The sequence below is a fragment of the Microplitis demolitor genome, chromosome 5, assembly GCF_026212275.2.
Source record: "Microplitis demolitor isolate Queensland-Clemson2020A chromosome 5, iyMicDemo2.1a, whole genome shotgun sequence".
Classification (NCBI taxonomy): Eukaryota; Metazoa; Arthropoda; class Insecta; order Hymenoptera; family Braconidae; genus Microplitis; species Microplitis demolitor.
In genome coordinates, this window is record NC_068549.1 from 4,303,771 (window position 1) to 4,326,035 (window position 22,265).

The window sequence follows — 22,265 nt, forward strand, 5'->3', positions numbered from 1 at the left end:
AATACAGTAAGACTAATGATTTTAAAACAATTAAAAAAAAACTGAGGTCCAAAATGTAATAGTTGCTATGAATAAAAAAAAATACACAACCACGTGGTAACAAAATGTATTACAATAATTTGCTACTAATATTGCGTTAAATAGTAATGCAAGAAACCGGATATTGTAGTAATATTATACATTGTTTAAATTAATATGTAACTATTCACAATTAGCTGAAAAAAAATTCCATTTTTTCTATTAGTAATGTTTTGTTTATTTTATTTTATTTTATTCTTTAGTTTAACAGACCAAACTAAATTCTGTGTCATGAGCCTCGACAAAAACTGATATTGCATCATCAATGCATATATTGTTTGTTTTTTATGTTAGTGTTGATATTAATAATAATTTTTTTTTTTTATTATTATTATTATTACATTGAGACAAAACAAGAAGAATTATTTGTTTTAATTTTTTCTTTAATTATTTTAACCGATAATTAAACCACATCCTAATTGGAAGTGCCCTTTGGCGTGATTTAAAAGACCGCTGAGTGCAAATGAGAATGGCAATGGCTGTAATTTTTTCTCAAGTACTGCACCAACTGACCAATTTGAATCAACGCTTCCTAAAAAAATATTAATATATTAATTTTAAATATTATTACAATCAATTACTTTAATTTTTTAGCGGAATAATAAATAAATCTGAGGGGTGTGATTCGTATTCGAACCGAATATGAAACCTAACAACTTGAAAATTTTGTACTTTTTTTAAATTTTTAAATTACTCGAGCCGAATCGAAGAAATTCTGATCAGCTTTCAATTATTCAACTTTTATTTAATGGAGAGCTTCGTTTTTAAAGCAACAAAAAATAATTATTTCGTAGATTCGTGTCTAAGTTCTCGTTTCTTTACCTCTGAGAAAAATTTTAATTATTAAGAAAAATAAAATATTTTTAAGTCATTAAAAAAAAAATTTCTGGAATTATTCGTAAATTTTAAATAATTCGAGAATTTACGAATAATGCAGAAAGCTTTGAATCATTTGAAAATTTACAAATAATTCGAAAACTTATAAAAAATTCGTAAATTTACGAATAATTATAAAACTTAGAAATAATTCATAGTTTCGAACTATTTGAAAATTTATGAACAATTCAATTTGATTTGAATAGTTCGATTTGATTTGATACAAATGATTCGTAAGTTCAAACCATTCGCACTCTCTTAATAAATATATCTATAAATTACTATATTATTATTAATGATAATTAAAAATAAATAATAAAATATTACCTCTAAAAACTATATCTGCCTTTGGTAAGTCAACTTGATACGCAATAGTTGCTGTTGATTCTTGTATTCTTCCATTAACTTCTAATTCGACACCGAGTTGTAATGTTGGACTTGCACGTTGATGGAAACATAGATGGCAACTTGCTAAACCTGCAGATTTAAATATTAATTAATAAACTAATAATTATAATAATAATTGATTATTTGAAATTATTATAAACTTACCAAGACTTGCACTAATTGTTGAATCACCGGCGGTATAACGACCAACAAGAGAACCGACAGCAATGGAACCACCAGGAATACCATAACCACGTTGATAAGCAAGTTCACCACCCAGTGCTAATTTTGGTGTTAAATTTTGTAAATAGTGAGCAACCATAACTCCTGAAAATATAAAAATTAGTAATTAGTTATTGTTAATTAATCATCTGTATAATATTATGAGAAGAATTAAAATAAAAAAGTTTTTTTGTGGTATATCTCTGTAATAAAGCAAATTGAGTTGATTAAATTTGTATCAGTAGATGTCTTGACTTTAACTTAAGACTCGAATTTAATTTAATTTAATAAATATAGTAACGACACTTGGGCAAACCTATAAGGACTACAGATTTGTAATTATTATTATTTGAGTAAATAAATGGAGTATAGTTTTACCGGAGCCGTTGATAATATCGGGATTAGCAACAGTAAGTGATGCTGTGAATGCATCGCCACGATAATCCGATGTCATTTGTACAGCAGTGAATTTACTTCTTTGTACTTGTGTTGCGACTTTTGTTTTGATACGCGGATGAAATTGATGTAATATATTGGCATTTAAATTTCCGCTTGATTCAATGTCACCTAGTAGTACCGGATATGCCTCCGTTGGTGATGTTTGTTTTGTACCTACATATGTTGCTCCAAATCTGTAACAATTATTTTTTATTAATAATTTAAATTAATTTTAATAAAATTTTGCTAGCAATATTTGAATATATTAATTATAGTCAAAGTCTTCCGTATCAAGATCTCAGTCACTAATATTTCAACGTAAGTACAGTCGACTACCCGTCATAAGCCTGCCCTTCATAAGCCTCTTCTCCTCAATCAGGAGTAACTGAGTTCAAACAGCTTCTCCACTTAATCACTCTAAAGAATTTCGTACTATAGAACTCGTTATAAGCCTCCGTTGAAATTGTCTAAATTATAAACTAACAATAGGAAAAAATATCAAAATTAATGATGAAAATTTACTATCTATGTTTCGCGGATAATAATCTAATTATTATTAAGTAAAATATAATTTATTATTTATAATTGTAATCATAAATTACATTTAAAGCTTCTGTTACAATTGAAAAATTTTCTTGAGCATTAAGTTGATCAATAAAATCATTATTTTTATTATTACTGTAATCAATACCGTCATCATTGTAATTTTTTGCATTTAAATTATTATTAGTGTAAAAAGATAAGTACTTATTTTAACGCTATAGGCACCAGGAAAATCGGGATGGTCGCGTATGTAACAAAACGTAAATATGACGTTTAAAATGATATAAAATAAAACAGACTTATAACGAGTAGTCGAGATCAAAACTAAACGCACGGTAGTGGGAAGACTGAAATTACGAGAAAAATTTCCCTCTAAGTCCTCAAAACCAGGCTTATGACGGGTAATCGACTGTATATTGAGACACTAAGATATTTTTGTCAAATAAAATGAGGGAGAGCCCTAAAAAAAATTTAATTGTAAGATCGAACTTTTTTTATATTTATTCAGGTAATTTTTAAATTCCCAGACTTTTCCCAATTGTCCGCATGAGTAGCGACTTGAATAATTGGCTTCCTTACACACTCTGAATTTACATGAGCGAATTTACTTATATTTTATGACACACTAGCAGTAATTACTCCAATGGGAGAGATAAAGTAATTAAGTATTTTAAATTATCAGTAACATAATAAATAAATAAATAAATAAAATTACTTGTATCCAGATTTAACCACAGAACTCATTGATAATGTATGTGATATTTGAAAATGATTACTAAGCGCTTTGTTGACCATAAATTTAGCACCTTCAAAATTTGTTGGAAACACATCTACAATTAAAAATATATATATATATATTAATTAATATCAATAAAAATTGAAATAACAAACTCTTATTGTTTATTAAAAAATAAAATTTTATAAATAAAATTCTAAGTTATGATTAATTGTAAAAAAAAAAAAATTAAAAAATTGATCACATGGAATTGTAATTTATAGTGAAGGAAAAAATTTAATACCTTTGCAGAGTTTATGAAGTTCTTCAACAGTACCGGGATTTTCAATTTTCTGAGCTACTTCAGTTGAAGCCAGACCTAGTTGATGATCTTTTGGTATTTCTGGCGGTGCGAGTACCGACATAGGCGGTGGTGGAGGTGGTGCTGAAGCTGCCACAACGTTACCCATTATAAATATGTAGATTTATTTTAGTTTAAATTTAAATAATAAATATAGTTTATTTATCAACACAGTTTTTATTACTAATATAAATATATATATTTATTAGCTTATTGTTTATTAAAAATAATTATATTATTATTTAAATACACTGGAATTATTGACCAGTAAATGCGGGTTATAAAAGGCAGCGTGTCTTGCCGTGTGTCGCCATTTGTAAAAAAAAAAAAATACAATTGCGATAATCGATATATATCGAACACGCGTTTCCTGTAGATCACTTCATACTGCTGGATATTTTTATGTTATTGTATTTAAATTCAAATATTGTTATTTATCTATTTAAAAATTAATTAGTAATGTTATTAATTGTAAATTTTTACTTTTTGTTTGAATTTTTAATTTACTTTTAAATAATCTTTTTTTACTTTATTTGTTGGGTTACCTTTTGTTGATAATGAAGTGTTTGACCCCACGCCCTGGCGCATTCGACTACACTTAAGTTGGCAGGGAAGTTTAAGATTTTTTTTTTGAGAAAATGGGAGAAAAATTAATAAGTTGGAAAATATCAGCATCAGCAATTCGCAACACTTTATACTAGCACTTAACACTCAACACTTGACTACACCATAGGCACTATTTGAATTAACAAAAGATAAATTTCACAATCACTGCACAAATTTACACGACTTAATTGCAATACACTTTAGCAAAAATTTGAACGCTGAATACAGTAACGCGCAGTGGCGCCAACTTGGCGCGAAATTTCAAAATTGAAATTTTTCTGGGAATCCTAGACAAATCCAAGATAAATCCAAGAGAAAATTTAGAAAAATTCATTTCTCTGACAATCCTAGACAAATCTTAGACAAATCCAAGACAATTATTTCATAAAAATTTATATATATCAATAATTATATTAATTAGACTAAAAAATATTCTCGAAAATTTTTATTTTCATCATTAGTTTATTAATTATTCTGATTACTTGCTCGGTAAATTTCAATATTTGAAAAATAAATTATTAGAAATTAGAAAAAAATTAAAAATCGTACGACAGAATAAAATGGTGGCAAAATATGTTAGAAAAAAATTTTAAACATTAAAAAAAAAAACACGCAAGTGTTTGAACAAACCTTGGTGGAGAAATAATATGCAGAAGGGTATCCTAATACACTTGGAGATTTGATTTAAATTGCTCCAAGTGTATTGCAGCTAAACAAACGTCACTTAACTGCTATTTCCCACCAGACAATGCCAGATAATTTTGATCAGGAACTTGTAAGCTATCAGCATCAACCATCAGCCATCAGCAACACTTTATATTAGTACTAAACACTTTACACTTTACACTAGCACTGATCACTTAACACTCAACTGCACGAAAGATACTTTACACAATTATAATTTAATAAACACTACACAATTTAATTAAATAATAACTACGAGCAAAATATTTTATGGATAATAAAAGGACGCTACTGCAATACTGTGTTTTAATTCAAATGTAAAGAACAAAGAAAGATCTGGACTGACTAGTACTGCCGTTGTCGATGATACTGACTACCGCTATTGGACCGTCAGTTGCTACATAGCAATCGATTTTGCAATTCATTCTCCCACCCCCACTTTGACACGCAGTGGCGCCATCTTGGCGCGAAATTTAAAAATTGAAGTTTAATAATCTTATTAGAACTTATTTATATCAATGATTATATCAATCAGACTAAAAAGCAAACTAAAAATTTTTTACTTTTATCAATAATTTATTCATTATTCTTATTAGTTACGCGGTAAATTTAAATATTTAAAAAATAAATTATTAAGTCGATAAGCTAGAAAATGAAAACTCAATAATGATAATAATATAAATATATAATGTTTTTGTAAAAAAGTTGTAGGTTACATATTTATTTAGTAGAATCTAAAAATAAGTACATACATACTTATATTAATTAATTATTTGTTGCAAAAAGTTAATCAGTAAAATGAGTGAAGTATTGGAAAATATAAATCCAAAGTTGTATGAAAAATTAGATGATCGTTTGATAACTATTGATGATGAAAATGAAGACGTTGTTGATGAGTTCGATTCAAGAGAAATTTTTGGTAGTAACATATATATATATATATATTTTTATTTGTAATTAGTTAATTCCAAATTATTGTTGAACTAAATTAAAGCTATTTTATTTTTATTATTACAGATTTAATAAGAAATATTAATGATCCAGAACATCCTTTAACATTAGAAGAACTTCATGTTGTTGAGCAAAGTCTCATTAAAGTAATTATATATATTTATTTATTTATTTAAGATTTATTAATCAATTTCGTTCCTCTGGTTTTAATTAAACCACGCGACTTTCCACTTAGTAATAATCTGGATCTTACCTTAAATCATTGTATAATTTTCTATTAATTTCAAATGATCTGAAGTTAGCCCATGTCTAATAATTTAAAAAATTTTTTCCATACGATTAATTATAAAAAAAAAGCAATTGTACCTATAGTTTTTGAAGTTTTCTACATGTCTATATATAATTTTTTTCTTTTGTAACTGATTCGTTGGAAAAATAATCTGAAAGTTTTTAATTGTCTGTTAACTTCAGGATCATTAATTTCAAAGGGTTTCAAAATTAAATTATAAACATTCAATTCAAATAAAATAAAATATAATCAATCTAAATTATTGTATTTAATAATTAGGCTGATAAATTTGTTCTTTTTTTTCAAAGGTCGACAATAAAAAAAATACAGTAATGGTTAATTTTACACCAACAATACCTCATTGTAGTATGGCAACAATTATTGGACTGTCAATACGCGTACAATTATTGCGCGCATTACCATCAAGATTTAAAGTTAACGTTGAAGTATCTCCGGGTACACACAATGCTGAGTCAGCTGTAAATAAACAATTAGCTGACAAAGAAAGAGTTGCCGCGGCTTTGGAAAATTCACATCTTATACAAGTTATAAACCAATGCATCACTGAAAAATAATTTTATTTTATTGTATAAATAAAGTAGAAGTACTTTAATCATAAATTAAAAATGTAAATAATATAAAAACTTACAGAAGATAATTTATATTTTTATTAAATAGAACTATTACACATAAAAATTAAAAAATTTTTTTTTGTTTCTTTTTCTTTTTTATTATTTTTATGATACATAATTAATTAAAGTATAAATTCATCTTTTGTCAGCAGCTACTGCACGTTTTTTTGAATCTTCGACAGGATTGTATGCATATGTTTTGGGTAAAGGTCCTCTGCCGAATTTATTGAATTGAATTGTGTCCAAATGTTGACGATCAGCCATTTCACGTGCAGTTTTCATGTTACTCCAAGCTGTGAAAGTTATTTATAAATAATTATTATTAATTATTTCTTTAAACTGCTTCAAAAAATTCTAATCTCTTGTTCTTTAAATTCAATTAGAACTGATAATTACGGCAATAAATACAAATTTGTTTAAATTTATCGTTAAAAATTTAAAACAATACGATCTTTTAAATAAACTATTAAAAAAAAAAAATTTAATGTTAGACAAAATGAGTCCCTAAAAAAAAAAAACTCATTAAATCTAAATTAATATCTTTAAAATATTTTTTATTGAAGTTTCTGTTGAAAATAAAATCAACTCAAATTAATACTTTATAATTAAATATCATTTGCTAGAAGAGTCATTAATTAATTGCAATCGATATCATCAGTTACACGATAATAATTAAAAGAAAATATCTTACACTCTTTGAATCCTTCTTTGAAAGCTTTCTTTGGTTGTAATTGGCTGGGCGGATGTTGTATTTGCTTGGGAATTTTACATAATTCTCTTATTTTAGGAATTTTTAATATAGAAACTTGCATCAATGAATATATGTTTGTTGATACCCAGTACCAAACGATTGCCTAGTATGTAAAATAATAATGAAATTTAGTAAATTATGTAACCCGTCTAAAAAAAATAGTTGACTAGTATTTTATATTTTTTCATTAATTACAATCAAGTATTAAATGTCCAAAAATAGAGCAGTTGCCATAAATAGTACTTCTACTTCATTTTAATAGTGTCAAGTCAATGAGTGATTTTTCCTTTGAATTTTTAATTTTAAAAAAATTTTCAAAAAAAATTCATCGTTGTCACATTTTGGAGTTTTTTTCAACAATTTTTTTTTTCACGGGAATTATTTAGAAATAAAAAGTAAAAATTCAAAAAAACTACTTACAGATGGGAAATTTATAGTGAATGGTAAAATTATAATAGGAATAGCTTGTATAACATATTTCATCATTCCCATAGTCTCCAATTTTGGACCATCGATACCCAGCTTAAGAGTAATTGCTAGTGTAGCACTTGTCATTATTGGTAATATAAAATAAGGATCAGTAACAGTGAGATCTGTGAACCACCAGAGCCCACCTTGACGCATACTATCCACTGGTAAATTTGTCATCCGTTTTAATCCGAAAAAAAATGAAATAAATATCGGTGCCTAATAAACAATTAATTTTTTTTCTTTAATAATAATAATTATTGAATATTTCCAATTAAAATGATAATAAATTATTACTTGACACAATGGAACGATCATTGATTTCAAAGGATTGCACTGATTTTCTTTCATATAAAACATCAGCTCCTGCGAATAACGTGCAGCTGCAAAATGTATTTATAAATAATTATTAATTATAACAATAAAATTTTAGTGCTAAGGGATTTTTAAAAATATAACTGACCTTGCAATTGATCACCAACGGCTCTAGCTTCTGTTATTTTATTTTGTATTTTTTGTAATCCAGGTAATGTATTATGTAAATTCGCTGTACTTCTTTGAGATATTACTACTAATGGAAATAGTAAAGTCCTGACACAAACCGTTCCTTGAAAAAAAAAAAATAATAATAATAATAAGTTATTACTGACGTACATAATTTTTATTGGCAGCAAAAATTTCCAGACAATCAAAAATGAATAATTGAGACTTAGATAAAAATACTGAATTTTTTTGAACTCTAGCATGAGATCAAAAACCTGGAAAACTTTTTTTTTTTAAATCTGGACAAGTGAAAATTTTTAAAATCGCAGTAAAATTAAATAAATTGTAGGAGTTTTTTCTCATTATTATTAAAACAAACTACACTTATTGTTATTGAAACAAATTTATTTTTGATAATTAGGAAGAACTTTTTGTAAATTAAATAAGGAAATTATAATATTGTTTTGTATAAATAAAAAATTTAAGCCGCTGAAAATTTTTTTATCAGTCAGTATTTAAAAGGTAAACATTAAAAAAATCCGTACTGCCCCGGAGGCGCTGAAAATGAGGACATCTGAGAAAACTCGGACAGATGGCAACTCTCTAAATTACTTAAAGTGTCAATTTAATAAATGAATATTAATTTTAATTAATTACCAAGTGCAATTGTTGCCCACCATGGCAATCCGCACGAAACATGGACCATATCTAATAATTGTTGGATAATACCAATAGGCGACCAACCACCGAGTCCAAGGGATTGTAAAGTCGGTTCTCCTAGTGCATTTGTAGCGGATACTATTTCTTCAACAGTCACTGGTGGTGGTACAGGTACATCTGTAAAATTAAAATTAAAATTAATTAATTAATGAATAAATGTCATCATAATTTAGAAAAATTTAGCTGAAAAATTAATCAGGTAATTTTATTTATTTTTACCTGGGATTGCATCAATTAAATTGTTCGCTTCTGTTTAATAATAACAATAATTAATTAATTAATTTACACCACCAATTACTTTGTTTTTCTATTTTTACCTGGAGTAGTTTCCACTGTCTCCGTTATTACTTATTGTTAGCATTAATAATAAAAATAATATAATTAATATAATTAAATGTAAATAACTAACTATATTATTTAGTAAAATAATTACCAGGAATATTCTCAGTCACGTCAGCTACAGATTAATAATAAATATTAATTTATATATACTATTTTATAATTAATTTTTACTAGTTTTTTTTATTGTTACCTGGAGACTCCACTAAATTGTTTGCTACTTTTAAAAATAAATATATGATTAATTTATTTAATACTCAAATAAATTTGTCATAAATTTAACTTTTGTTTTTTTACCTGGAGTTGAATCCATAAAATTGTCTATTACTACAAAAAAAAGCGACAAATTTATTTATCTTCAAAATTATTTTGATAATAAATTTTTTCAAAATTCAATACCTGAAATTACATCCTCCAAATTTTCTGCTATTACTTAATAAGAACGACAATTAATAATTAAAATAAACTATTCATTTTTTTTTAAATTCATTATTTATTTATTTATTATATGAAGTATATTTTTAAATTAATGTTTACCTGAACTATCTCCTATCAAATTTTCAGCTATGAAAAATAATTATCATAATTAATGTCGATTATTCAATGTCCGCAATAATTATTTTTTTTTTAATTTAATTACCTGTAGGAATTTCTACTGGATTTTTTCCTATCATAAAATATTAGAAACTAAATAAATTTCTCGATAATAAAAAAAAATTATAATTTTTTGATTAAAAGTACCTGTAATATTCTTTAAATTGCGCGAAACTAAATAACAAATAAATCGATAATTTATATTGATGTTTTATGATAAATATTATTTATTTATTTTTACCTGGTGTATCAAGGAAATTCATTTCTATCCTATCGTAAGCTATGATTAAGCAATTGATAAAACATTAATTATTACTCCGAATATTAGTTTAATTAATTGATTTATTTATAATTATTTCGTTGCAAAGCTTTAAGAATTTTTTTTAAGCGAAATTTCATGCGCTCTTAATTAAAAATTTTCAATTAATATTTGAAATTTAATCTACATGTATTAATTACCAATTAATAATTACAAAAAGATTTATTTTTTTAAAATTCTGCACTTTGATATTTTTTTTAAATTCATTAATATCTCAATTCTTGTAAAATTTTAAATTATTCTAAGTTCTAATTAACATTTTGGTAATAAAAAAATTAATTACATTAACAGAAATATTGTATACATTTAATTTTACTAATTATTCGTAATTTTTACCTGTGCCAGCATCAAATATCGTTTTCACTGTTATTTTTAAATAATAATAAATAATTAATTAAAATTTTTAGTTAAATACTTAATAATATTTTACCTGGATCATATGTGCTGGCTGTCATTCAATAAAAATTAATTAATTAAAATTAAAAATTAACTATAATTATTTTTTTAAATATATTTGACATTAAAGTTAGCCGACGTTTAATAATTTTTGGATTTTTTTCAATACTATAAATTATAAAAAAAAAAAGTATTTGAAAAAATTGCGGCTATGGATTTTTAAATTTTTTACATGTGCATATTATTCATTTTTATTTTTTTGTAATTGATATTTTAAAAAATAAATTCAAAAATTGTTAATTGTCCGCTAACTTTAGGATTATAAAAATTTTACCTGGTGTTAAATCTATCAGATCGTCTGCTTATACAAAATAATTATTTAATATTTATTTACTGTAGTAATAAATTATTGTAAATATATAAATAATAACCTGGAATAGCTTCCAATGGTCCAGTTGCTGGGGTGACATTTTCAGTTACTTTATTAACAGATTCCCCGGTGACACTTTTTATTTCCGCACCATCGGTGTTGATTCCTCGTACAAATGATGAGCAAATAGCCGGAGTTGATTTCCTTGACAAATTTAATCGTAACTTTGAGGTGACACTTCTACATGTCACGTGGATTGAACGATTCGTAAATTTCTGTATAATTAATTACAATTATTAAAAAATGTAATTAATGTTTTATTTATAAACAATTTATTATTTTGTTTAACCTCTTGCGTAACCTATAAAATGTTAAATATTATTTTTACCTGTGATATTACATGTGTTTTTGATAACACACGATTATTAATACACACAGCAGCTCGTGATAACATTTTATTTAATAATAAATTATTTTTTTTAGTTAAATATTTATTGTTTTAATTTCTAAGACCATTCATTGGAGTCAGCGTGAATTATTTTCAAGTCACAAAATCACGCGGAATTTTTTTTCATCATATGTATAGGATATATATGTATATATTTGATGATAAAATTGAATTTTTATTTATCAACATTAAAATTTATTTTTATAATTACTATTATTAGTTAATTTTTTTTTTTTTTTAATCAAATAAATAAATTTTCAAATTTAACTTTGGAATTTTTCTGTTTTACAACAATTATTTATTGTTTTCTACAATATATATTAATAAATGAATTTATAAATGAATAGATCAATAATTATTATTGAATTTGAAAAATAATATTTTTAATTATTTAAATATGAATGAGTGTGAATGTAGCTGACAACTGACAATTTTTTAAATTTTCGAATAGATTAACAAAATGTAAGAAGAGTATTAATAAAAAAATGCATATTTAGAAAAATGCAATATCCGTACGCACATTTTTTTAAATTTATAAATTGTCTCATGTCTGCGACATTCACACTCATAAATATAATCTTGAAATTGACAGATAATCAACAATTTTCGGATTTTTTTTTTAACAATTAAAATATTTAAAAAAACTAAAAATATGCACATGTAAAAGATTCAAAAAACTAAAGGTGCAATTTTTTCAAATATTTTTTTTTATAATTTATCGTTTTGAAAACTAATTCAAAAATTATTAGACGACAGCTGACTTCAGTATCCATATAATTTTTATTTTTATATTAATACGCATTAGTTTAAGCTGATAAAAGTTGTTACTGATCAGAAAATTATGTATTTGTATTAAAAGACCCTGTTATTGACTTTGGCTGTTGGGTCTTTGCTAAAGCCATAAATAAATAAACTAATTATTAATGAATTACAAAGTAAAACTTCGAACGATACTGAAGTCAGCCGATGTTTACTAATTTTTAAAACGATAAATTATAAAAAAAAAATATTCAAAAAAATTGCGCCTTTAGTTTTTTGTATTTTCTACATGTGCATATTTTTAGTTTTCATTTTTTTGAAAAAAAGAATCCGAAAAATTTTACTTTGCTCTTAACTTAAGGATCATAACTTCGACTTCTTAAAAAAATTTCAAATTAAGTGATTTTCTAAAATAAGTACATTCAAATAAGTAAGATGGCGCCACAATAGACGTTTTCTCGCAAGCACTTGTTAATAGTGTCGTTTGAATATATAACAATTCGTTAGTGTCTCAGTCGGACGCCTCCGGCAACGTCATGTCGGAAGTCTAAAGGCTCGTAGCAGTGTGCGCAACTCGATCCGGGCACACTCTCTCTGTGTGTGTTCCTCTTTGTCTTGAAGCGAAGCATTCTCGCTTTCTCGCTGTCCTCCGCCTGAAGGACACAACCACCCACGCAGTCATGGAAGTATTTATTTGAAGTCTCTCAATGGAGCAAAGTTACAGTCGGACCAATGTCCAAGATGTGCTACAGTGCGCATTCGCAAACTAATGTTGACGCTCAACGTCAAAAAATACAAGTCCTTACATGGTTGCGTGGGAGGATCAGGCACTGGAGTCGCTACACTGCTCGAGGGGATGGCTCTCTTCCGGGGAAGCGTAATGCAACTTCCTTACCGGCTGAGATAGTGGGCAATGATATAACTGCTATGTACTCATGTCTCATTGTCACAATTAAATGTTAGAAATCGCCCATTGGGTAACCACCATCCCATTACTCATCTCTGAGATCATCTCTCGAGATGAGTAATCCTTTTGTATCATTATTTTATTTTGATTTTAAAAATTATAACAATTTTTTATTTTAAATTTAAATAATCAAAGTAGTACAGAGACAACTTTAAGATGTCAAAGTCTCTATTATTATTACAGAGATTTTTTTAGCTTACGGAAAAATTCATAAGACGAATTTCCTCGTAAGATTTTCACTATTCGAATCGCATAAATATTTAAAATGTAATTACCCAAGTACAGAGAGAACTTTAAGATGTAATAAAAATGTCTTTTATAAAAACAAAACAAATTTTATTTTGTCTCAAAAACAATTGTTTGTTGACTCTAGGAGTAATAGAAAATTTGTCATCTTTTTCCTGTCTTAAAAAAGTAATTTCAATCGACATCATTTAGATAACTTGTTTGACAATTATTTCTAATTCAATTTTTACCGCCGTTCTTTTCAAGTATTTAAAGCAAATATTTTTTTTCAATGACATTAATTTCTAATTTTTTTGTCAACATTTTGGTGCCTATCAATAAGTCAAAAACCAGCTTCAAAACTAATATCTCATCTGCTAATTAGAATTTCATATTTGTAACTATTAATTTTAAAAAATAGGTCTAATATTTTATTTGAATTATATATATATATATATATATATATATATAATAATTAAAAAAATTCAAACATTACTTCAAATTTAAACACAATTCAAAAATAAAAGATTGAAAAAAAATTAGGATGTTTAAGTTAGAAGATAATTAACAATTTTTTGATTTTTTTTATCAACAAATCAATTACAAAAAACAAAAAAAATGAAAATATGCACATGTAGAAAACTAAAAAAACTATAAGTGCAATTTTTTAAAATATTTGTTTTTATAATTCATTGCTATTAAAAAAAAATCCAAAAATTATTGGATGCTGGATAACTCAGTATCATAAAAAAATTTTATTTTCCCTATAAATAATTCATTTATTTATCAACGATTTTGTTCTTAAAAGTTCAAAATACTCTTTTGTTGATAATTGTATTCATATATATGTATATAAATATGTATAGTACATACCCGGCTGATTACATAATACAGCGATAATAAAAAATTATTCTGCAATAACATAAAGTTACTGCGTTGTAAATACTTTTATTTTTTGCAGTTATAAATTTGAAAATTCAAATACCAAAAATATAAATTATTTATAGTAATCAGATTATTAATTAAAAATAATGGTATTGTGTGAATTAGTGGGTGCAATAACAATTATTTATTATATTTTTTATATAATATTCCCATGGTTTATTGACTGTGATATACAATTATTTTTTAAAGAGAAATTTGGTCAACCCATAGGTAACTATTAAAAAAATATATATAAATATATGCACAAAAATTTTGAAAAGTCATTCATGTAGATATTTTGTATAAATTTAACTTCCCCGCCAAAAAATTTATTTTAAAAATCTATCAGATATTAAAGATTACTATTATTATTTTTGTTTAATTCTATGTATGTTAATGTAATTACAGATGTGCTGAGTAGAAAAGTTGTTTGGATAACCGGTTCCTCGAGTGGTATTGGAGAAAATCTAGCATATGAACTTGCTAAAGTTAATTGCAAATTAATTTTGTCAGCACGTCGAGAAGAAGAGTTGATAAGAGTTAAAAAACAATGTTTGGAAATAAATAAAAATTTACAAGATAATGACATTGAAATTTTATCAATGGACGTTTGTGATTATCAGTATCATGAAAAAGCACTAGGTTATATTATTAATAAATTTGGCAAAGTAATTATTATTTATCACTTATATTTAATTAAATAGTTATTTATTAAACATCATGTCATTAATTATGGTTTGAATTTATTAGAAATTACTCTAGAGTAAAAAATATTAACTGTATTTTTTTCAGTTAGATATTTTAGTTAATAATGCCGGTCGATCACAAAGAGCTAATTGGGAAAAGATCGATATTAAAGTTGACAAAGATCTATTTGACTTAAATGTATTTTCAGTAATTAATTTAAGTCGATTAGCTTATCGTCATTTTATGGAAAATGGACATGGACATTTGGTTGTTACTTCAAGTTTAGCTGGTTTATTGGGAATACCATTTTCTGGATCTTATACTGGTTCAAAACATGCATTACATGTTGGTACATTAAATATATCTAATTATTTATGATGACAATAATTTTATTATTTTATTGCAGGGTTACTTTGAAAGCTTAAGAATGGAAAAATTAAATGAAAATATACCGATAACATTAGTGTGTCCTGGGGCAATAAGTACTCCATTTTTATCCGAAAGTTTTACTGAAAAACCTGGTGAAAAGTATGGTTTGAAAACGGATGTAAAGGCGTCTAATAAAATAAGTCCTGAACGCTGTGGATATTTGATGGCAGTAGCTATTGCTAATTGTCTCAATGAATGCTGGATTGCTAAATCTGTTGCTTTACAACTGACTTATTTAGCTCGATATTATCCAAATCTAGGAGAGTTGTAAGTTAATTTTTATATTTATTTAATAATATTTATTATTATGGTTTTAAATCTATACTGTAAAAAAAGTCAAGAGTAAATATGAATTTCATTTTGGTCTAAAAAATTACACGCTAACGGAGTTTTAATTTCAAAATAAACTCCCGCGGAATTAATTTCACTTCGAGTTGATTAAATAAATAAAAACTTATTCGACCCGCAAATATCTTTGGTGTAATTAATTTTTTACCAAATTATTTATAGTTAATATAAAAAAAAAAATATTTTTTTTTAAACTACGTTATTACAGACGATTTAAATCATAATAATTTATAAAAATGATTAAAATTATAAATAATAATTATTATTTTACCTTTCATATTTATTCAGTTTTTTAAATTTAAGCGTAATAAAAACACTGGGACCAAAATTTTTGCAACGTCTTCGTGATAACAAAGTAACCGTAAATGAAAAGTGATAATCAAGAGGATTCATAGTCGACTACCCGTCATAAGCCTGGTCTAAGGGTGGTAGAGAAAATTTTTTTTGTAATTTCAGTCTTCCCACTACCGTGCGTTTAGTTTTGTTCTCGACTACTCGTTATAAGCCTGTTTTATTTTATATCATTTTAAACGTCATTTACATTTTGTTACATACGCGACTATCCCGATTTTCCTGGTGCTTAAAGCACTAAAATAAACACGTATCTTTTTACATTAATAATAATTTAAATGAAAAAAATTATAATAATGACGGTATTGATCACAGTAATAATAAAAATAATGATTTTATTGATCAACTTAATGCTCAATAAAACTTTTTAATTGTAACAGAAACTTTTGATGTAATTAATGATTACAATTATGAAAAATCAATTATATTTTACTTAATAATGATTAAATTATTATCTGCGAAACATAGATAGAAAATTTTCATCATTAATTTTGATATTTTTTCCTATTGTTAGTTTATATTTTAGAGAATTTTAACGGAGGCTTATAACGGGTTCTTTAGTACGAAACTCTTTAGAGTGGTTAAGTGGGAAAGCTGTTTGGACTCAGTAACTCCCGATTGAGGGGAAGAGACTTATGACGGGTAGTCGACTGTAAAAAAAAAAATTATTAAATAATTGTACAATTACTTGGTAATATTTTTCATACTATTGTTATAAATTTTATATAATTATATACATTAATAAAAAAAAGAATATAATAAATTTAAAAAAACGTTTTTAGTGCGGCAGCATATCAGCCAACTTAGACCGCGCCTCTTTGCCTCGTAAAATAGCTTGTTTAAATAATTTACAATATAATTCAATAGCTACTGGCGTATCATCATTACCAGGAACTGGATAAGTCACTAAATTTGGATTACAATTAGTGTCAACAATTCCTACAGTAGGTATACACATCTTAGCGCTGTCACGTACTGCATTACTCTGATGAAGAACGTCATTGAGTGTATTCATTAAAATACACAAATCCGGAAGTCGTGTTACAGCTCCATACTTTTTTGTCGAATCTGTGAATATTCCATCTTTCCAAAAACGTGTATGAGCAAATTCTTTGCACTCGATCGCTGTTTTTTCAACCAAATGCGTTATTTGTGGGTTGCGAGCGACAAATAAAATAATCCCATTACGAAATGCAATATGAGCGGTAAAATTAAGTGCTTCACGTAATAAAACAGCTGTTTTATCAAGATCAAATATGAGATGACCAAGTCGTGATCCAAATAAAAATGGTCTCATTCTATCATCAAGCGATCCTATTTTATGCCCATAATGTACTCGTGCATCGAATAAATCTTTTACAGTAAACAGTTGATGTACTCCAAAAAAATCTGGATGTTTTAGTGGATCAATTGATGGAATATCTAAAAAAAAAATAATAATTAGTTAATAGTTAAAATATTTATATTAAATACAAAATACTGAGTAGACAACAGCGTCAATGTGTTAATGCGATGATTTTTATTATTGTAGACTTAATAATTAATTAATTTATTTATTTATTTATAACACATTTATATAATTATCTGGAACTACTTAATAAATACTTAGTATTTAATTGAAATTTATCCAAGTAACACATGCTTGAGCAAGATCTTGATGCCAGTGCCTTGATCACAACCCCTAGTCACCAGTGTCTTTTTCTACGTATGGGTCTTGGGTAAGATGTAGTAAGAAATCGTCATCAAGACTTGTTTATGACTTGCTCAAGGCATTGTAAAGAATATTGAAGATATTTGAAATACGGTGCAGTTTAAAAATTTCTGGCGCATTTCTTGCACTAGTAACTCAAGGCTCAATGTAAATTTTGAGCCTTGAGCAGATCTTAAGCAAGCCATACGCAATTATTTTTAACTATAGTCTTCCTCCAGAATTGAGTTATAATCTGGCACGAATTTCTTGTGTAAGACTTGCTATTGAAATCTGGCCACAAGTATCTGCAGCAAGATACATTGGTAAGAAAAGACACTAACGTCTATCGAACTTGAGACCAGGCTAGCTAACTCGAGTATTGAACAAGATTGTTATATGGGATAATTAATAAAAAAATATTTTTTTAATTAAAATAAACATTAAATTAAAAATTTGCCATGGAAAATTCGGGTGAGTATAAATTTTACTTTAAATATTTAAATTATTTCAAGTTTGATAATAAAATAATTAAAGCAGCCGATCATCAATAAAATTAACAATAAATGCTGATTGTCGAATAGTTTTTTAAATTAGTAATTAATTGATAATTATTAAGCTTGTAATTATGTATAAAAATTAAAAAAAATTGCTGTTATTATTAAATTAAAAAATTGTTATTTGAATTAATTGTTGACATAAAAATTTAATTAATTAGAAACTAACGAATAATTTTACTTGATACTATACCATTTGGATTCATAGATTGAGTTTCCGATTCACTTTGACTAGGAAGAGGATTAGCTTGTGTAGAAAAATTTTTCACACGCGGACATGATCCCAAAAATTTGAAACCTAGGGCTGGTAAAAAATAAAAGGTTACAATGCTAATTAAATCAACAAACTTTAAATTGTAACATTACCTTTATTTGATACTTTGATTGAATGACCCAACATAGTTGATCTAATATTAATAAACACTTTCTCAACAAAATTAAAAACTCTGAATACTTAATTAATGAAATGTCATAATACAATTTAATGTTCACTGACCGGTCAGCACATGGACCAGGGTTTGTTTCAGATTCTGAAAAATAGTCGCTGGTTCACAACAAATTTAATCATCGATCAGAACATTTATAAGCAGCGAATACTCTAATATATAATTTTATGAGGTTATTAAAGTTTTTAAGATTATCAACAAATGGTACAAAAGTTATTTTTCAAGGCATTCTCAGTCAATGCCTCCCATTTTTTTAAAATATTGAATTACTTTCAACTGTCATTTGTATAAAAATTTAATTAATTAATTAAAAAAAAATACTTACAGTTGACATCAATTAGAAGTTAAATGAAATTTATTGAATAAACTTTAGCTTCTTATAATTTGATGTTTTAAATTCGAATATTGACGAAGATTTTACTGAAATTTATTTTTCAAATTTCGTTCAACTTCAAATTGACATCAAATGTAAATAATTTTTTTTTAAATCTACACCCCGGCGAAATGGTAACTACTATGTTCTTTTTCAATTAATGCTATAATTTATTAATTAATTAATTAAACTTTAATATGGCTGACAGTCTAAGGTCATTGAATATTTTTAAAAAGTCGAGAGAGATGTCTAAGAATGATCATAAAGAAATTACTTACAGCATAACATTAAATTATATTTTTTAAATTTATCAGTATCATTAGACATGAATTATTTATTTATAAATTAAGTGCGTAAATAATAATAAATTATATGCAGATTTAAAAAAAGTATTTATACTTGCCGCCATTTTATCAGACTCTAAATTAAATTAAATGATTTAATTTAAATTAATATTAACACTAATTGTAATATGTATAAATTTTTTATTTTTATAAATTTAATATTAGAGACATTAATAATAAAAGATTAGTCAATTAATTATAAAAAATTTATTTACAAAAAAAAAAAGTCCAAGGGCGACACTATTTTAACCCTTGTAAATTTCTAATACCAATTAACAATAATTTAATATGCGCGTTCGTTTTCGCAATTTCTTTACGCAAGTTGTTTATCTGCAACTCTAGCAGTTTTATTCTCACATTAATGAGCAAAAGGGCTTCATCTAGACTGAATTCGACGTAATATCCCAGGCCAACGTCAATAAATATTTTCGAAGCATCATCAACACGAGCTTGGACGAAAAAATTATTTCCTAAATCAACTTTTGTTTTGAATCCAGATTCATTAAACTCATTATTTTTTAATGTTGTAATAAGACTTTTCAGTTGAATAAATTCAGCAAGATCAGTATTTTTAGCGTCCAGTTTTTCTTCGAATTTTTTGAGATCATTTTTCAAAACGTCATTGATAAATCTTTCAAATTGAGGAATTTTTTTTAACGCATTTGAATTTGTGGCCATCTATTAATTTTAAATAAAAAAAAAAAATTAATCACACACACATATATGATATATGTAATATAATTTTGAGGTTAGTATACATTTAATAACAACGAAGACTTAAATTATGTATTACTTAGATAAAATAACAAAAGTATTTACTTACTCTTTATAAAGTTATATGTAACTATAGTAATTATTCAAAAATATTTAATAATTGTTTATATTTTATATTTTACAGAAAATAAATTTTATTTTGATTCATTTCTCGGTAGCGAAATGTAAACAAAATGTGAATTAACGAACAGATGTCGCATTTACATTCAAAAAATATAACGGAATTTAAAAAGTAAAGAATTCTACTGGAATGTTAAATATAAATTTTTTTTTTAACTAATTTTAATTATTCGTTTTAATGGTTTTTTTTTTGTAATATATATTTTTTTTAATTTTCTTCAATGCATTCAGGGCCAATTTCTCAATTCAATTTAATTCACGGACAAACACTGGAAACCTAAAATAAAATCTTTAGGGTTTTTTGATAAATTAATTAATTTGACTTATCTCAGGATGTTCAAAATTTTTAAATTCAAATTATATACTAAAAGATTTTTAATAAATGTAAAGAAATATGTATATATTTTTTCAGGATAGTATAATAAATATATTATACTGTTGTGTATAATAACTACAACATTTTACGGATTTGTAGATTTAGAAATCAGATCCATCATCTGGATAACAGTGTCTGTCTCCAAACTCATTTGACCCGCATCGACGGTTGCAACAGTCATTGGATTCGTGACACTGTAATTATAAAAATATAAAATTTTATTATTTAATTAATAAGATTTAAGTTATTTTATTAAATGTATATATAAATTATAACAAACATACTTCATCACCAACTTGTAAACAAGCAGTAGTTATGCCAACAGCTATCAGTGCTATCAGAAGTACCAAAAATAAAACTCTCGACATTTTTTTGGTGAATTAAAAACGTAATCAGTGATGAGCTAAATTAAAATAATTATTTATAATTAATTAATTAATTAATTAATGAGTTAATTAGTAAATTGCACGCCTAGGTAGGAAAGTAGGACATTCCCACCTCGTGTATAATTGCCGACCCGAGTAAGGTGAGGGTGGAAAACACGTGGATTGGGACCTCTACCTTCCTCTATGATGTGTATGCGATTTTTCACCAGATCTACACGTGAAAGTTTAAACTTTTGCCTCTGTTTGCAAGGAAGTAAGTTGTTCCTTCCTATTATGAGAAAACCAATAATAAAAATTAGCGCATGCACCATTTTTCCCACAAACAAAGGTAAAAATTTAAACTTTTAAGTGTAGATTTGGTGAAAAATCGCATACACACCATAGAGAAAGGTAGAGGGTTCAATCCACGTGTTTGCTACCCTCGACATCGAGGGTATTATTTATCAATAATAAAATTATGAGACAAATATTGATAAATATGACAATTACATCAATAAATATTTCGACTTACAGAACAGCTTTCAATATTTTCTGCGATTTGATTGATCTCTTTCAGATGTTGTCTTTATACTACATGTTTATCATGATTTTATTTTTTTAAATTAGAGTTCATGTGTCACTGCCATAGTATTGATAATCTTTTGATAACTTTTTGTTAAACAAATAATATAAATTATTGCATAACTGTCACTAGAATTAGAATTTCATCAATTTCTAATAATTTAAATACTATGTATTTACTAGTATCACATGGCTTTGACATATATATATTTTCATGATAACAAAGTCGTTATCAATAATTATTAATTGCGTATTAGATTTAAATAAATAAATTTTCTAAT

General features: G+C 25.9%; 6 protein-coding genes and 4 long non-coding RNA genes across 11 annotated transcripts; 2 read left to right on the top strand and 8 right to left on the bottom strand.

Moving 5' to 3' along the window:
- Positions 1–3,940, bottom strand: LOC103579565 (mitochondrial import receptor subunit TOM40 homolog 1). Its single transcript, XM_008560997.3, has 6 exons — positions 3,564–3,940; positions 3,260–3,374; positions 1,942–2,195; positions 1,507–1,668; positions 1,282–1,431; positions 1–610 (listed from the first exon to the last, which is right to left on the bottom strand). Exons 1-6 carry the CDS (start codon positions 3,727–3,729, stop codon positions 471–473), a joined length of 987 nt encoding a protein of 328 aa, XP_008559219.1. The 5' UTR covers positions 3,730–3,940; the 3' UTR covers positions 1–470.
- A 1,643-nt stretch (positions 3,941–5,583) lies between these two features.
- Positions 5,584–6,809, top strand: LOC103579566 (MIP18 family protein galla-2). The gene is made up of 3 exons (XM_008560998.3): positions 5,584–5,829; positions 5,928–6,007; positions 6,459–6,809. The coding sequence occupies exons 1-3, from the start codon at positions 5,709–5,711 to the stop codon at positions 6,723–6,725; spliced, it is 468 nt and encodes a 155-aa protein (XP_008559220.1). The 5' UTR covers positions 5,584–5,708; the 3' UTR covers positions 6,726–6,809.
- Positions 6,796–11,786, bottom strand: LOC103579568 (mitochondrial inner membrane protein OXA1L). The gene is made up of 8 exons (XM_008560999.2): positions 11,611–11,786; positions 11,284–11,497; positions 9,142–9,321; positions 8,465–8,608; positions 8,299–8,384; positions 7,954–8,220; positions 7,474–7,636; positions 6,796–7,075 (listed from the first exon to the last, which is right to left on the bottom strand). Exons 1-8 carry the CDS (start codon positions 11,674–11,676, stop codon positions 6,918–6,920), a joined length of 1,278 nt encoding a protein of 425 aa, XP_008559221.1. The 5' UTR covers positions 11,677–11,786; the 3' UTR covers positions 6,796–6,917.
- LOC128667751 (uncharacterized) lies at positions 9,424–9,668 on the bottom strand. The gene is made up of 3 exons (XR_008403688.1): positions 9,638–9,668; positions 9,522–9,551; positions 9,424–9,453 (listed from the first exon to the last, which is right to left on the bottom strand). It is a non-coding gene; the product is annotated as an uncharacterized LOC128667751 (long non-coding RNA).
- On the bottom strand, positions 9,948–10,218 carry LOC128667750 (uncharacterized). Its single transcript, XR_008403687.1, has 3 exons — positions 10,184–10,218; positions 10,081–10,107; positions 9,948–9,975 (listed from the first exon to the last, which is right to left on the bottom strand). It is a non-coding gene; the product is annotated as an uncharacterized LOC128667750 (long non-coding RNA).
- On the bottom strand, positions 10,302–10,907 carry LOC103579567 (uncharacterized). Its single transcript, XR_549544.2, has 3 exons — positions 10,887–10,907; positions 10,793–10,819; positions 10,302–10,417 (listed from the first exon to the last, which is right to left on the bottom strand). It is a non-coding gene; the product is annotated as an uncharacterized LOC103579567 (long non-coding RNA).
- Positions 11,787–14,506: 2,720 nt separating the features above from the next.
- On the top strand, positions 14,507–17,060 carry LOC103579569 (dehydrogenase/reductase SDR family member 7). Of its 2 annotated transcripts, none has more exons than XM_008561000.3 (5): positions 14,507–14,776; positions 14,954–15,213; positions 15,338–15,577; positions 15,639–15,928; positions 16,298–17,060. In XM_008561000.3, the coding sequence occupies exons 1-5, from the start codon at positions 14,653–14,655 to the stop codon at positions 16,383–16,385; spliced, it is 1,002 nt and encodes a 333-aa protein (XP_008559222.1). In that variant the 5' UTR covers positions 14,507–14,652; the 3' UTR covers positions 16,386–17,060. The 2 variants fall into 2 exon arrangements, with proteins under 2 accessions (XP_008559222.1, XP_008559223.1); XM_008561001.3 differs by having other exon boundaries at positions 14,508–14,776; positions 16,313–17,046.
- LOC103579571 (28S ribosomal protein S2, mitochondrial) lies at positions 17,053–19,197 on the bottom strand. Its single transcript, XM_008561002.3, has 3 exons — positions 18,971–19,197; positions 18,798–18,908; positions 17,053–17,782 (listed from the first exon to the last, which is right to left on the bottom strand). Exons 1-3 carry the CDS (start codon positions 19,002–19,004, stop codon positions 17,139–17,141), a joined length of 789 nt encoding a protein of 262 aa, XP_008559224.1. The 5' UTR covers positions 19,005–19,197; the 3' UTR covers positions 17,053–17,138.
- Positions 19,198–20,007: 810 nt separating this feature from the next.
- On the bottom strand, positions 20,008–20,445 carry LOC103579573 (protein UXT homolog). Its single transcript, XM_008561003.2, has one exon. The coding sequence runs from the start codon at positions 20,443–20,445 to the stop codon at positions 20,008–20,010; it is 438 nt and encodes a 145-aa protein (XP_008559225.1).
- A 536-nt stretch (positions 20,446–20,981) lies between these two features.
- Positions 20,982–21,971, bottom strand: LOC128667866 (uncharacterized). Its single transcript, XR_008403783.1, has 3 exons — positions 21,935–21,971; positions 21,322–21,440; positions 20,982–21,231 (listed from the first exon to the last, which is right to left on the bottom strand). It is a non-coding gene; the product is annotated as an uncharacterized LOC128667866 (long non-coding RNA).
- Between the last annotated feature and the right edge of the window lie 294 nt (positions 21,972–22,265).